Raw genomic sequence first — 16,353 nt, 5'->3', positions numbered from 1 at the left:
GCCTAAAAAGTTCTTGCATGCCTGACTGAGCTGACCTAGGACATAAAAGCAAAACTGGTGGGACTTGGGCTATTACTGAAAAGTGGCCTCTTTGATATCCTGAGGCCTTATTTTCCTCAGATGAAGGATGCTCAGCGATAAGCATGCTGCTTTTCACTCTGAAGCAGGAAATAGCATCAAGGTTTTCCTATTTCTGGTGTTTTGGTTCATGTGCAGGGCAGGGGGATGTTTCCATGAACTCTTTAATCAGTTACGAAAGAAGCCCAGAAATTCCTGGGCACAGAAAAGCCTTTCTGTGGGAACTGTAATAGATATCATTAAATAACTTGGATTTTGTTGCACCCAAATCTAGGAAAAAACAAGGAATAGAAGGTGTCCTCAGCCTTTTTGACTTTTTACTAAACTCCTAACTTACTGTCTGCACTATAAAAATCTTTTCACACTTTTTTTATACCCAGGTAGTGTTACAATTTCATTCCCACCCTTTCCTGCAGTTTTTGCTGATGAGACATAGTGTGCAGTAAGTGTTGTGAGAATCATAGACGTCCCCTTATACTTGAAGGCTTCTCGCTCTGGTTTATGAGCATCTTTTCCTCAATTAAGTTGAGGATGATTATTTAAAACAGTTGATTTTGGCCAGATTCCAAAATATAGGTCTTAACGCAGCACTGTTTCCCAGTGGTCTCATTAATTACACGAGCTTGTAATAGCATCTAAAAGATTTGCAGTTATAGTGTCACTTTTTTTTTTTTGATTCAGTGCATCTTGTGCTTTGTAGCCTTCTACAGTAACAAATTTGAAGACTTTTAACCCAGTTTATCAAAAAAACAAAGCAATTGCCCAAGCACGGCAAGATTTTCCTGAGATGAAATGACTCTGTCCGAGTGCTTCCTTTGATTAGTGTCCAGTCACAATTTATCTGACCTCAGAATCTTACAGCTGCTGCATTAACTTCCAAGCTACTGTGGCAAATATGGCTGTCTTTTTGATTTCTGAATATCAGAAATAAATAATAATTTGATTGCAACATTCCAGGGCGTATAAAGGAGTCTTGCTATGGAAGCGCAAGTGGACACACTGGCAATAGGGCGTGTAAAGGTCTTTAGCTGCCTGTTGAAAAACAACAGGAATTAGCCAGGTAGTAAGGGATTTGTTTCTTGTAGGAGTCTCTGTGCCCTAGTTCCTAAAATAGAATGGGTTTTGTATCCACTGTGGGTTTTGTTCATGCATTGTAAGTCCATCCTTTTAAGATGCATAATAAAACAATATAATTAGATTTTACATCTGTAGTAGGAAATCCAGTTTATATCAGAATGCTCTTTTATAGTGAGAATTTTATGATTCAGCAAATTCAATGTTTTTTCCATGCTCAATTAACTGCCTTTAATCTGTTTTGGTGCTTCAGTGTTGGTATAATAAGCAGATCAAATATAGTTTGAATGCTTGAATCAAAGTGAATGCCCCTGATTTCAAACCATCATCCCATTGTGTTCAGTTCTGTGATTCATTCTTTGGTATACCTTCATTCCTTAAAAGAAAGTTGTCTTGTGTTGTGATGAAACATGAGAAATGCTTTAAGAGTAAAGTACTGTAGGATTTTGCTTATTTAAATACCATCTGTTAGTTGTCCCACCACACTGCAGTCAGTCATTCCATTATCATTGCTTTCTGGTGATGGGATGGTAGCTTCTCAGTGAAGCCCACAAATCTCTGTCACCTAACCCCTCCTTCCGTTTTCAGGTGTAATTGTAAAGACTAATCTCTTGTTATTTATGGTGACATGCAAAGGAGAGAGATCCTTATACTCTGAGAACTGGTAGAACAGGGGCATTGGCTGGGTTGGCCAGTTCTCGGTGCTGTTTAACACTCTCCATTGCTGTGACTTTATCACTGAATCTTTGCTCTTCTTTTAGAACTCTAAACATAAGTAGAACCTTTAGAACATAAGTAACATTGTACGTTATGTGCCAGAGTCTCAAATGCTGTCATGCTTTAGAAATTTTTTTTGCTTTAAGTTTGTTCTAACTTACATAATTGGTCATATTTTAATAGTATAAACTCTGTTTTTACTTGCTTTGATTGTTTAGGTTCTTTCATGTGGGAAAGCTTTAAAAAATAAGCTCTTGCCAGACACTGTGCGTGCAAGTTTGAACTTTTCCTGTTTTCTTCAGAGCTGTTTCCTCCTTGCTGTCATACACATGTGGGAACAAGTGCACGGTTGAGGAAGTTAAGTAATTTGGGCTCTTTCAAACCTTTGATGACCTAAGCTGCAGTTTATATGAACATTAGTTGTTCATTTAAAATATCTGTATACATTTGGCTCTCACATAGTTAGGACTGGATGGAGGGGAAATGGAGAACAAGACTGTTCTTGCTGTTAGTGGGAGAGATTTCTCAAGAAGATGCACAATATAAAGGTCTTGCCTTGACCCAGCTGAAGGAAAAATCCAGCGTGCCTTTTCAGTGTGCAACTTTCCTGCAGCTTCTCTTTTCCAAAGGAAATTCTAGAGGGAAAACAAAGATGAGAAAATATGAGATCCTGACCTGATTTTTTTTTTTCTTTTTTTTAACAAGCAGGATGTAGACAATATAAGTTTTCAGTAATCTGCAGGACTTTATGCCCTGGTTTTACAACTAGTGGGAGTCATACGGGTTACTGGGCAAACATTCACTTGGTCTGCAGATCTGTTCCAGCTACGATGTCATGCAACTGCATACAAGCTATTGGGTTTTTCTCCTGATTCTTGATGTACTTTGTATCCCCAAAAAGCATCCACAACCCCTTACAAAGCTGTTGTCAAACAATCTTTTAGTGTTGATGAACTGTGTAGTTGCAGATAGTTTGGCAGGAGGTTCATCTCGCTTAGTTTAGACATCTAGAGGTCATCTGGACTTCTGTGATTAGTGAACAGTTGTCAGGAGTCTCCAAAGAGCAATTCAGTTCATCCTGTCCTAAAGTAGGTCATTTTGGTGCTGGAATGAATTGCCCTTCTGAGTGGAGCTGGTTTGGGTTTTGTCTTGATTTTGCACTGATCATAGAAGTTTGGACCTACCTTAGACAAGATGCTCTGCTTTAGACAGGTGATGAATCTCATTCAGCATGCTCAACAAGGATTTTCTTAGCATTACATGACAGTGAGCTTATACCATCACAAACCTGAGAGACGTAAGAGTAAGTAAAATGGAAAACAGAAAATGCACTCAAAGGAAGGCAGGGAACCTGAGTTCAAGAATTGCAAGTCTGAGGTTGATGAGCAAATAAAAAACCTGAATTTGGCTGAGACTGTGAATTTTGGTTATCATCTCTAGAAAGATAACTTTCTGGACGTTTCATAGACCATTCCAGCTGTGTGTGACATTCCTCCAAAGTGCCAGAGACAGCTTTCTGATAACTGCAGCACAGCGTTGCAGGGCAGCCTAGCTGAAGCCTTACAGCACACAACTTTAACTTCCCTTCAGGCTTACTTTCTGCAGCGTGGGATGAGTAATCCCTGTAGATTTATATTTGCATATTGCTCTCTTTAGGCTTCTTTTGTGCCAAGTGTTTATGGCAGTTAATTATTAGTCAATAATAACTTTGTCTTTGCTTAAGCTACGCATCTCCCCCTTCATTAGAGGTGCAGTTGTTGGAGGAAAACATCAGAAGTTCTTCTCTTTGGTCAGTGAGAAAAGACAGGGAATGTCCAGGGGTCCTATTTAGACTAGAAAGGAAGTGAAATGTAGTAAAGTATGGCAATCTAATCAAATAAATCCAAAAGGGTATGAGCTTTTCTAAAGTTTGAAGAGTCTCTGGCACTTACATGTTGCTTAGGTCTTGCTTCCTGTGACATTTGCAGGGAGGAAAGATTCTTTAGTATTGAGCTGTAGTTAGTGATGTTGGTATAAGCAATAGGCACTCTAACCTCCAAGCAGATCCAATTCCCATTTTCACTCAGAAACTCATCCTGAGAGGTTAGAAGCAATAAAAGTATTTGTAGGAGGAGTGATGAATTCCTTCCCTGTTCGGTTTATATGTAACTGATGAAATATAAACAGCTCTCTGGTGCACTAGCTCAGCGAGGAGGTGGGCTGCCATCCCAATGTCTTACACAAACCAGTATAAGATCTGGAACAAGACCGGTGGATGTTTATCATTTTTGCAGATAATGGAGGGGAAGCGTCTGAGCCTCCCTGATGTATAAATTGCATTGTATGTTGCTTTGACCCCAAGATTATGAAGCTGTGTCTTGACTGTGAAGGGTTTAGACATCTTAACCTCAAGCAATATTGAGCACTGGTAACTGAGAACAGCTTTCTTGAAGGTGGTTATGTAGCAACTATTGGCAAATACATTGAATGCTCATTTGCAGTCGCTGTAATTTGAATAGGATGTTCAGACTTCCAAGCTGTCTGCTCCTGCATCAAAAGAAAATGATTGCTCCTTTTAGTTGTAAATAAATTCATGTTTTAGTTGAGGACACTTATGGAAGTGGAGAGCAGAAAGAGCAATTTATTATTAGATCTGTCACTTTAAAATATGTTCCCACTTTGATTCTGCTTTGAAGCATTCTCCTTTGAAGCAGCATTAAAGTATTTAAATATGTACGAGTCCTAGCAGGGGGAGATTACAAGTTGTGACACTTCGTAACCTTGGGTTTTTTTATTTTTTGCATTTTTTTTTCCCAGGGAATTACTGTAAGTGGTTTTTTTATTGCTTGGAATAAAAATGGCCATCCTTTTAAAACTGCATAAAGATGTTTGCGCAGTGACTGGAAGAAAAAGGAAAAACATTTTTTGGGTATATATGAAGTAGAAAGTAGTTTGTATGATTAAGTACAGCCTACTTTGTCATGCAGATCATGAAGCTTCTGTCTAGCAATTTTTAGAATGTTTCTTACAAAGATTTGTACATACCTTGTTATTTTCAAGTTTGCTCCTAATTGCAAGGTATGCAGCATGCATTGTAAGCTACAGAAGTGTTGTTAGTTTTCGTGCTTGTTTGTGCTTCATATAAACTATTGTCAGGAAAACCTCTACACTCAGGTCAAAATTGCCAGGTCTCTTAGACATCTTACATTTTCTGATTTATTCTTATAGGTTAGAAAAACAACATAATTAGATCAATGTCTCATGAAGATAAGAGGTGGAAAAACATCCTTGCCTAATATGCCTTACGGGGTAAAATGCATTTGGAAACTGTGAAACGCTTAAGAAATTCCTGGGCTTGATTCTGCGCATTCCTCAGATTTCTGTCTTGGCCCAGTGCACCCATGTTTCTGCATCACTGGCCGCTCTGGTTCTGATCTTAGCATGGTTTCTGACTCTTGCGAGGCTTTGAGCAGGGCCTAGAGGAGAGCCTGGGAGCGAGTACAAAAATGAGCAGCACAGAACCAATTCCTTTGAATTGTGTGGCTGTTTGGTTGAAGATAAGTAAATGAATTCACCAACCTTTGCCTGCAGGATTTATCATTCCAAATGCCTGTGACTGAATTTCCCATATGCTGGCTCTGCTGAGAGCTGTTGATTTACAGTGTTGTCTCTCAGTGATCAGAACATGGTAGCTTCATGTGTTTAACTCTTGACGGATAAAATGAGACTTTTTTCTTTCAGGCACTTCTGTAAAATATTTTTGAACACATACTGGTCTAATATTTTATTCCAGAAATTAAAGAGGAAAGAATTCTGCTTGTTTTACAGTAACCTGGAAGGTAGTAGATAGGACCAGAAATCAAACCCAGAAAACCCACTGCATGAGAAGTCGTCCTTTCATCTCAACATCTGTATCTGCAAACAGCAGTATTACTGATTCCTCCTCTGTCCTGTTTTGGCGAGCAGAGGCCATGAGATAGTACTGAAACTTTAGCAAAATGGGGTTTGCATCATATTCCTGGCTTCTGTGTTCTGTGAGAGTTGTTCACTCCAAAAATAAAAAAGTGCATCAGTACAGTTTTTAAAACAAAATTTGGAGTCTTTTTTTTCACATGCCTCAAATTTGCCCCAAACAATATCACTGAAATTGTATTTTACAGTGGCTTTACAGAAGCCAGAAAAATGCAGAGCTAATTCCACAAGCCAAATAATTTTAAATGGCAATTGAGGAAAAACGTTAGCAAGGCAAAATATTATTTAATAAAAAAAAGGCATTTGAAAGTTACAAAGTAATCAGATGTCAATTTAGGAATGCATTTTAAAGAGGTTAGAGGAAAAGATGCCATACATAATAAGAATCTTTGAAAAATACTGCACTTTTTATGTAGGGGGAATCGATGTTCATTTGTTTTCTTCTCCCTGCATTTTATAAAAATTCTTCCAAGTTTTTACATTGAATCTTTTAGAAAAGATCACAGCAAATATGAACAAAAGAGAAAAAGCAATCTATTGTAGTAAAGCAGGTATTGTATTTCAGTAATGTGGATGTTAGACTATAAACAAGCAGTTTACAAATGTAGACACTATTAGAAGAGGCTAACGAAGTCTTAGCATTTCTATTGATGTGTAGGGACCATAAACACTCCAACTGCATCCTCTGATAATCCACACAAAATTAGATTTCCAAAGAATGTGATGTCAGTACGTCCCAGATGAAACTACTGTGGCCCCAAGAAGGGATGTGATCTGTTTGCTAACAAAGAACAAAAGCAAAAATGATGTGATTTTCTAAGTTCTAACTTCTGGTAAGAAACAGTTACTTTTTATGCTAGTGAGAGTATTTTCTTAATGGGAAAAGCCAAGTCAAAAGAAAAGTCTGGCCATTATGGTTTATTGTGTAATATGTTGTTGTTTGTTTGTTTTACAGAAGTGAAGATGCAGTCAATCAGATGGCTGTTACTCCTTTCCCGTTACCTTCCAGCTCCCACTCTTCTATTGAGGTAAGGTTTATGTTTGTTTTTTTTTTAATTAGAGATTGCTAAATTAGATAGATTATCATAATTAGCAGTTCATTATAAATTTGAACACCTTCTCTAATTAAACCCTGAATCATAAAATGCATTGGGTAGGAACTTGACCTAATGGGACTATTTTCCCCTGTCTTTTCTTTATTGATCTCATCGTTGCTGAAAGGGCTGGCATGGCATTAACGACAGGTATTAAGCAGGTTATTGCTGTACAGGAGGAAGAAAAGTCTCCATATTAAAACCTTGCCATCTCCTATGCTGCTCCTTTCTCAGCTGGTCAGTCGTGGTGAGGATCTTTTGCCTGGAATGTGGATATCCTCCTATGGAAGAGAAATGACTGTTTTTCAGGGGAAAGCTCTCACCTTCTGAGTTCCTTTTTCCCCGGAATACCCTCCTATCAGCATCTCTAAAAATGAAGTAGGGATGGCCAGCAACTAGCTGCGGTAAAAGAGGTCACTGTGTACGTGATTTGCATTACAAGAGCCCCTTGAGACAATCCCAGCCTAACTGAGAGCCCTGGTCCACCACTTTGTCCTGTGCCCCAGCATCAGACTTTTTCACTGCCGCTCATCTCCTTCCATATATAAGAAGGGTCGGAAGGATGAGCTGGGAAATTACAGGCCTGTCAGCTTGACTTCGGTGCCCAGGAAGCTGATGGAGCATCTCATCCTGAGTACCATCATACAACACATGTGGGACAACCAGATGATGAGGCCCAGTCAGCATGGGTTTATGAAAGGCAGGTCCTGCTTGACAAACCTGATCTCCTTCTATGACAGGGTGACCTGCTTATTGGATGAGGGAAAGGCTGTGGATGTTGTTTACCTTGACTTTAGTAAGGCCTTTGACACCATTTCCCACAGCATTCTCCTGGCAAAACTGGCTGCTCACGGCTTGGATGGGCACACGCTTTGCTGGGTAAAAAACTGGCTGGATGGCCGGGCCCAGAGAGTTATGGTGAACGGAGTTAAATCCGGTTGGCGGCCAGTCACGAGTGGTGTCCCCCAGGGCTCGGTTTTGGGGCCACTCCTGTTTAACATCTTTACTGATGATCTAGACGAGGGGATCGAGTGCACCCTCAGTAAGTTTGCAGATGACACCAAGTTGGGTGGGAGTGTTGATCGGCTCGAGGGTAGGGAGGCTCTGCAGAGAGATTGGACAGGCTGGAGCGATGGGCTGAGGCCAACTGGAGGAGTTTCAATAAGGCCAAATGCCGGGTGCTGCACTTGGGCCACAACAACCCCCAGCAGCACTACAGGCTTGGGGAGGAGTGGCTGGAGAGCTGCCAGTCAGAGAGGGACCTGGGAGGGTTGATTGACAGCCGGCTGGACATGAGCCAGCAGTGTGCCCAGGTGGCCAAGAAGGCCAATGGCATCCTGGCTTGTATCAGCAATAGCGTGGCCAGCAGGGACAGGGAAGGGATCTTACCCCTGCACTCGGCACTGGTCAGGCCGCACCTCGATTACTGTGTTCGGTTTTGGGCCCCTCACTACAAAAAGGCCGTTGAATTACTCGAGCGTGTCCAGAGAAGGGCAACGGAGCTGGTGCAGGGTCTGGAGCACAGGTCTGATGGGGAGCGGCTGAGGGAACTGGGGGGGTTTAGTCTGGAGAAGAGGAGGCTGAGGGGAGACCTCATGGCCCTCTATAGCTACCTGAAAGGAGGGTGCAGAGAGGGGGGATGAGTCTCTTGAGCCAAGGAACAAGCACCAGGACAAGAGGGAATGGCCTCAAGCTGCGCCAGGGCAGGGTCAGACTGGCTCTTAGGAAGGATTTCTTTCCAGAAGGCGTTGTAAGGCTTTGGAATGGGCTGCCCAGGGAGGTGGTGGAGTCCCCATCCCTGGAGGGGTTGAAGAGTAGGGCCGACATAGCGCTGAGGGATATGGTGGAGTTGGGAACTGTCAATGTTGGGTTGATGGTTGGACTGGATGATCTTCAAGGTCTTTCCAACCTAGACGGTTCTGTGATTCTGGAGGAGCAGAGAAGGGCTGTTTAAGCAGTGAGCTCTAGTACACAGTGTTGCAGCATGCAGTCTTCCAATGCAAAAACTTCCTCAGTGTGGTAATGTTACCAGTGTTTTTCTTCATTATAGTTGCTATCTCAGCCCCAGTGTAGACTGATTGCTCTCTTGTGCACCATAAATCCCTGCAGTGTCACCGCATTGTTATCATTTAGACATCTCGATATGGTGTAACTAAATTTTCTAGATAAAGTACACGGTTAGCCTTGCTGTTGCTTTTTAATTCTATTTCTATTTGAGCTAATAAAGCAAAAGATGTTTTATAATTCAATTGGGTTTTGGTCTTGCCTTGAATTGATAAATCCATGTGCATTGAACTCCTGGTATTTCAATAACCATTACTGTGATCCCACAGCACTAGTCCACACTAGGTAACGCTGGATGAATCCCCTGTTCGCACGCTTGCTATTGCTTTCCAGATTATATTACCACTGATGGCTACTTCCATGCAGGCGTAGAGTTGTACTGTGCAAGAGCTGCTCAGTTTTTATTTGGATCTGAGTCATTTTTGGACAGTGCTTTGGCTTTTCATTCTCTCTCCATAAAAGCAGCATGTCCCAGGTGCAGCTGGTGGATTGCAAATTACTCTACAATTTACAGAGCCCGAGTTCATTTTATTTTTGTTGACTCTGTAATACCTGTATTTGTTCCCAGCTTTGTTTAATATTTGTGTCTTCAGGATGAACCCCAAAGCTTTGTTTAGGCACATTCTCTGCTATGGTCAAATGACTGTAATTAGACTCTACCAGCATGTGGAAACCAAAGCACTCAGCCTCGTGTGCAGTGTTTGCCTTTAGAGGTAGATGCTTGTGGGTTGAGTTTCATGCATTAACGGCAAGCTCTTACTATTTACACTGTGTCTGTTTTCTAAGTAAATGCAGGTTTTTACTTCTAGCTAGTACCTTTTTATTATATAAAATAAATGTAACCAAAAGAATCTATTGTTGTAGAGAAATTTACATTGCTTTCCTTTGTCAGCTGTTTCTGTCTTTAAATAGAGCAAACCAAAACTGACTGTGCATTATATCTTGAAATTATATGTTGAAATATCTTTGAAATACCAAATAAGTATTTGCCATTGTGTGTTACATACATTGTGTGTGAAACTTGTCAGATCACATCAAGTAGCCTGACTAGTGTAACAGAATATCAGGGTGCCATAGTTACCTTGTACTATTGTGTTAATTTTCTTCATCTTATATGTCATCGTTAAGGTATTTTAATATGGAAAGTAATAAACAGTAAATATGCCTTAAAACATGGTCTTGCATGGAGTTGCAGGACAGGATAAGACTACATCGTGGTGTAATACTGTGGGCAAGCCACCAGAAGCAAAGTATATTAAATATTACTGTCAAATATCTGTTTTTACAAAGTTTCATTCATCAGAAAGCCACAGAATGAGATATTTTGTTGCAATACTGAACAGAGTGAGCCTTTGTGGGAATGCAAAAGCATTTTACTTGCTCAAGTGGCAGTCGAGACATTTGCATAATTCTCATTGTGCATTTAAATGTAAAATGTCCAGCGAAAATTCAGAAATAATTTTGCTTCTCGGACTGAAGATCTTGAAATTTGGTTTGTTGCACATAGTCCATTTTGCTTTGCAAGAGAGAGCAACTCCATACTTGGATCAAAGGCTTAAATGTATTTAAACTACTTTAAAATAAAGTAAATCAAAATAATAGATTTCAGATTCGGGACCTGGGTGGTTTAAAAAAGGGAAGGAGAATTAACATGTTAAGTTTTACATGTAACCGAATTAATGATACTCTAACCTTTAAATTCTAACTTAACATTTTCCCTGAAAATATGCCATTTCCTATCTATCTTAACTTTAATTGTCAGTATGGGAAGGAAATAATTTTTCTTGCAAGCATACACTTCTTAAATATTATGCTAGTTATTATGTAGAGAAAATCCCAGAAAATCCCAATCAGACAAGCTTTTCTACTTAGTATGGTCCTATTTTATGTTTCAAGGGCCATTTTTGTTGGGAATCCTCTACAGAAGGGGAAAAACTTCATGTACGATAAAGTTCTGGAGCACGTGTTAGTTAAAATACTTATGTCTTTTGGGCTATTGCCTTCATTTGCTGGTTCTCCAGTAGCTGTCATTGAATGTCATTTGCAGTATTCTCACGGTAATGTGCAGAAATACCTAAATCCTGAGGTTACGTTTGCATTTCCAGTTGAGGATTGTGCTCCAGTGCTGCCTTGAGCCTGCTGACCATATCCTCTAACCAGAAGAGCTTTGGCTTTACCAATTGCTCCAGGGTGGAGCACTCAGTCCTGCAGCTACCGACCTGTTCAGATTGTATGAAGGAAACTGGGCTTCCTTTAACGTGCTGAGCATGCACAAGACTCCCCGTCCCGACAGAAGTCTGGAGAAGGCCTCTTAATACAAACTCAGTAGTTTTCACAGTTGATAGGGATTAGTCTGGCCTTGAAAGTTGACCCCGATCCACATCTAAGTGCTACTATTGGACTACCTTGACAAATAAGTGCTGGTATTGGGCTACCTCATGGTACTTTCGTCCGGCCAAGTGGAGACCAAGGTCTGTCTTTCAAAGTTTGTATCATTTATTTGTCTCCTGACATTAGGATGCTTTAATTGTGGATCTTTTTACTTTTTCATGCTGCTACTTGTTTAGAAAAACAAAAGGAAAGGTAAAATTGTCTAATTTTTTTCTTTAGCTATTATGGGGGATCATAGCCGTGTTTAAAAACTGTTATCGATCCTTTCTACCAGGATCATGGTGGCACTGAACCTGCAAACAGCGAAGAAGACCCGACTTTGGAAGTTGTCATGAAGAGCTTGACTGATGAGGAATCCAGCAAAGCTGTAAGTGACTTAAAAGTGATACTTAATGATGATTAGAGCTTAGAAAATGCAGGCTTATGGGCTTGATGTGTTTTTTCTCTGCCTTTGTGTTTGTTGGAGTATTACAGAACACTTTTGTCAAATAATATCTGGTACATGTAAAGGCAGAATCAAGCTCTTAGCTTTACAGACATAGACTGTTTTCATGAACTAAGCAGTCTGTATAATTTGTTAAAATATTGAGATACGAGTTTTAATGTAGCATTTTGGCCCTCTCTTGAGTTCTTTCTCAGTGAGGGGATTGAGTTTCCACTCTTGACATCCGTGTGTGACAAACTTCAGAAAAAAGTAGTCTGTAAATCATATTCTTATTTATATTCATAGCTTCATAAATTCTAAGGCCAAAATGTCTATTATCATAATCTAGTCTTGCCTCCTGAATAACATAGCTATAGAGTTACTCTCGGTAATTTCTACATCAAGCCCATAACTTCTGGTTTAATGTGGTACTGTCAGTGTGCACTGTAATAAATACTGAACTTCTCATTGATACAGATGGAGATTTTTGTTGTTTACTATGTCGGGATTGTGCATTATCAGAAATCTGAAAGTCCTTCAGGGTGCAGCTCTAATCTCTTTTTTTGGACTCTGTGTTAAAAGTTTAAAATAGAAAACTACTAAGCATGCTGAAGAGTGACTAACCTAGAGGTACATAAAATTTGCTGAGACAGTCTTTTTGTCCAACAGCCTACTCCTTTTTCAAGGAGTGCATTGGCTGAGACTTGCTGTGCGTGCACAGTTTGTGTGTGCTGTCCTCAGCTAAGGAAACATGTCATTTCTGGATTTCTTTTTTCTTAGATGTCTTTCTGCTCCATTGTGTCTTTTGCAAAGAGTGTCCGGGGTTTTGCAAATATGAATTGAATGTACATAATGTTCTCTGGCTAGTAAGTATTTAATTAATGAGCCTATGAATTCCAAGAGTTAGGAAGCGTTATGTGGTATTCAAGCATTAAGATTAACCACCCATGTAAAAAGGATTGGTTTGTGTTCCTAATGGATTACAAAAAAGTTGGATTATTTGTATTTGATGTAGCCTTGTGCAGAATCTTCCTTTGATGTGGTGGAATATAAATGAATCAGAGTTTTATTGTATGTATTCACAGGTGTAAATCACCTGGCTTTATTGCTGTTCTTGCTCACCTTGGCAAGAAACTTTTGAAGGATTACATGTTAACGTGAAAAATTTCTCAAAAGACTGAAGTGGATAAAAATATATAAAATGTATTGTACAAATATGAACTCCTGGTGTAGGATATTGTGCAGTGCAGCTTTCGGAAAGGTATTAGAGGAAGCACGAATTTAAGGGGGGGGGGGGAAATTTGCAGCAATCCAAGATATAGAGGGAAGATGCTACTGCAACAACAAGGAACTCAGAACATATTGGCAGCTTCTTTTCAAACCTGAAGCAAGAAAGAAAGGAACTGTAGAGCCAAAGGGTTGAAGTTACAGTCTTTTAGACTGAAACGTAAAAAAAAAGAAAAAGATAAAACATTGGTGGTAAGAGAAGACAAAGTCGTGGATTTGTTGAGGGCCTGTAGGTAAGGAGAACAGCGGTAGAGTACTTAGTTTTTCTTTCCCACTTTTACGAAGTTATGTCATCTTTCCACTTAAATTGTTTGCGTAACAGCAACTGGCTGCTACAATTTACTTTTTATTTTTGGAATTCAAAATGTTTTATCCAGCAGGCCAGTATTATTATCCCCGCTGTGGCACAGAGGGGAAGTGACCTGTCCCGGGTCACTGGTGAGACCAGGAGGCCGTGAGTGTGTCACTTCTGGATGCTGCATAGCCCTGCCTTCATCCAATGGATATATGCTTAGAAGTGACTTACTAATCTTTCCATTAGATAGATAGTGAAAAGTTAAGGGCTAGGAGGTGGATTTAGAAAAGTATTTGGATGCCTATAGATCCAACTGCTCATTCCCTAAAGCTGTCAGTTGGGCCAACCCTTGGTTTAGAGGCGTAAATGGATGGAAAATAGTGGCGAAAGCCAGTTTTGTAATTTCAGAGTTTTCTTTCAATCAGGATTTTAAAACTAAATGGCAAATCTTTTTAAGTGTATCTTATTTTTGTAACTGCTGATGGTTGTGATCAGTCCCTTCTGACCAGAAGGAAATGGGTTTGTAGTGATACTGACATTAAGACCTCGACATTGCAGTGCAGCACAAGGCAGCTCATTATTTTGAGGAAAAGAGATTTCTCTTGGAGTCTTTTAGTGACTGTTGAGGCAAAAGAAAACAGTGCCTTGTTTTTCATAGCATGATGGTCGCTACTAGAGCCTAATGCTACTTTACTGTTGTTATTGAATTTCTCAGTCATATGTCAAGAGAAATCAGGAATGTAAAAGTCAACAAGTAAGATAAGTTCACTGAGTAAATAAAAAGTATGTGCTTATCAGCAGAGATCTTCCACAAGTATGTACAGCTCAAAGCAGGGGCAGGATGTCTCACCAAGTGACAGCTGTAATAAAAAAAAAAAAAAAATTTAAAATTCACATCATTCTCTATTCATTTGTTGCTGATAAATTTGTCATTCCCAAGATACTTTTTGTTATCACTTCATCACTTTAAAAATTACAAAGTTATATAATGGACATTATTGTAGAGTTGGATGGTAAGAGAGGGGAAAGAAAACAGCTTATATCTGAACTGGAGCCAATGGAAGTGTTAGGCAAAGTCTGCATGCTTATTAGCTGAGGTTTGAGGTGGCCTGATAGAAGGTCGTGGTTTTCTGAGGACTGTAGCTATCTTGCTTTCCATAAGACGTTGTTGGAAAAGAATTGATGTATGGGGCTTTGAGATGTTCTCAAAACTTTTAACTTTACAAAGGTGAAAATAGCTTGAGCGGTGGTTGTGTGTGCTCTGAAGCACTTTGCATCATTAGTGTCCTGGCAGAGTACGTAATTCAGTGTCCTATAGGTGGGATAATTAAACTGATGTTTGGTATGTAAGAATGGATTAATTTTCCTTAAAAGATTTGAACTTGGAACAATAATCTGTCTTTACCACAAACAGAAAACATGTCCTTGAAACATGGGCAAAGAGGAGGGACTTTGTAAAAATGCTTTCAGATGCATTTGAGGGAATTGAATTAGATGAAACCAGTCAGGTCACAGACTTATGACAAATGCTGAGTGTACAATTCACTGCTTGAGGGGCTGGAAATCTTTTTATTTTGTTCAGGTACTTCTAGCATAGTCTGATTTAAATGGAGAAGATTAGAGAGGTTTAAAGGTGATGCTTGGTGCTCACTTGATTTGCAAGATGAAGTTTCAGATTTTAGTCACATATCAGAATGAAAAATGGAAGTATGAAATAACTTTTCATTGCTTATTAAAACAATCTCTCATAAAATGACAAAGTCATCTTCCCATTTCTCCCCTGACACCTCTGATAACACAATGAGATCACCACTTTATCTTTTTTCTTGTTATCCATTTGGATAATAGTTACAGTAGGCTTGGAGAAAAATGCAGGGGAAAAAAAAGCATCTTGTGGGGCTTGGCAGGATTTAACATAATAAAACTCTGGGAAACAAGGCCGGTATTTTCAAGCTCGGTTACCTAAAATTTGATATAACTTCTTTTTTTTTAATGTATGAATTGTGATCTTAATTAGAAATTCTTTTGATGTGCAGAATATCTCTGTTGTCTTTTGAAGCTGGTACTCAGCTTTTCTGAAAACTAGGCTATTTATCAAGTTGTTTTAACATGGGTAAGACAACTAACTAATGCTGTGATCACAGTGACCTAAGTTTGGCTAAGAACTAACAAGGGGAGGACACTGTAACTGTCTGGAAGCAGTTGTAGAAGTAGGAGAGAAAAAATATTTTTTAGTGTATTGCAAGGATACCGAAAGAAATTAGGATACAGGAGCCCATGACTGAAGTGCCATTGTTTGAGATATTTATAATGAGGCTGGATGATGCATTTTAAGCAGTTACTTTAGTTAAGTGCTGGCAGCATGCTCAGTGCTGCTGAGGACTACTGAAAAAGGGAGGGGGAAAGAGAGGACAGATGACTTTGAAGCTCTTCCTGCTGTCGGCACCAAAGGGTCTGTACAGCTACCTCTGTGCCAGAGTTTTGACACACGTACCTGCACATTTCCACACAGCGTGGGAATTGCCATCCCGGTCACCCCAGAGGAGGCGCTTCCTTCTTCTTCAGAGCTTCATATTTGTCAGGAACAATATAGACCGTGCGTGATAATCTCCAAAAAAATCCCTTCCTTGCATTGTATGTCTCCAAAACTGTTGGGTATGTTTTTAATAATTCCTGATATTCCCTCTATTCATACCAGCTTTTCCTCTTTCAAGTTCTGGGCTTCAGCTTTGTGTTGTGCTGCAAATACATGAAAAAATATCACTGTGTTTGGCTAGAATCATCATTCTGAGTTTTGGAGGATACTTTATTTAAGCGAATGAGACATTTTCAATACACCTCACTTTCTTTTTTGTCTTTTTAGGATGTGAAATGTAAAGCTGACAAGCCAGTGGTGGTGGCAGATCAGCAGAAAATAGAGGATCAGCTCCCCGAAAATGTATGTGTGTTTATGTTAACCAATAAGGTGGGGTTCTGGG

General features: G+C 39.7%; 1 protein-coding gene across 2 annotated transcripts in view; it reads left to right on the top strand.

Annotated features, from left to right (window-relative positions):
- The window catches only part of PATJ (PATJ crumbs cell polarity complex component), a 160,729-nt gene that overhangs the window by 108,001 nt on the left and 36,375 nt on the right, over positions 1–16,353 (top strand). For both annotated transcript variants that reach the window (XM_074831865.1, XM_074831866.1), the window contains exons 30-32: positions 6,776–6,848; positions 11,644–11,736; positions 16,239–16,313. In XM_074831865.1, coding sequence (XP_074687966.1) covers positions 6,776–6,848; positions 11,644–11,736; positions 16,239–16,313 — 241 coding nt within the window. The remainder of the gene's footprint in view (positions 1–6,775; positions 6,849–11,643; positions 11,737–16,238; positions 16,314–16,353) is intronic.

The sequence above is a fragment of the Strix aluco genome, chromosome 8 (genome assembly GCF_031877795.1).
Source record: "Strix aluco isolate bStrAlu1 chromosome 8, bStrAlu1.hap1, whole genome shotgun sequence".
Taxonomy (NCBI): Eukaryota; Metazoa; Chordata; class Aves; order Strigiformes; family Strigidae; genus Strix; species Strix aluco.
This window is presented reverse-complemented; position numbering and strand designations above follow the sequence as displayed.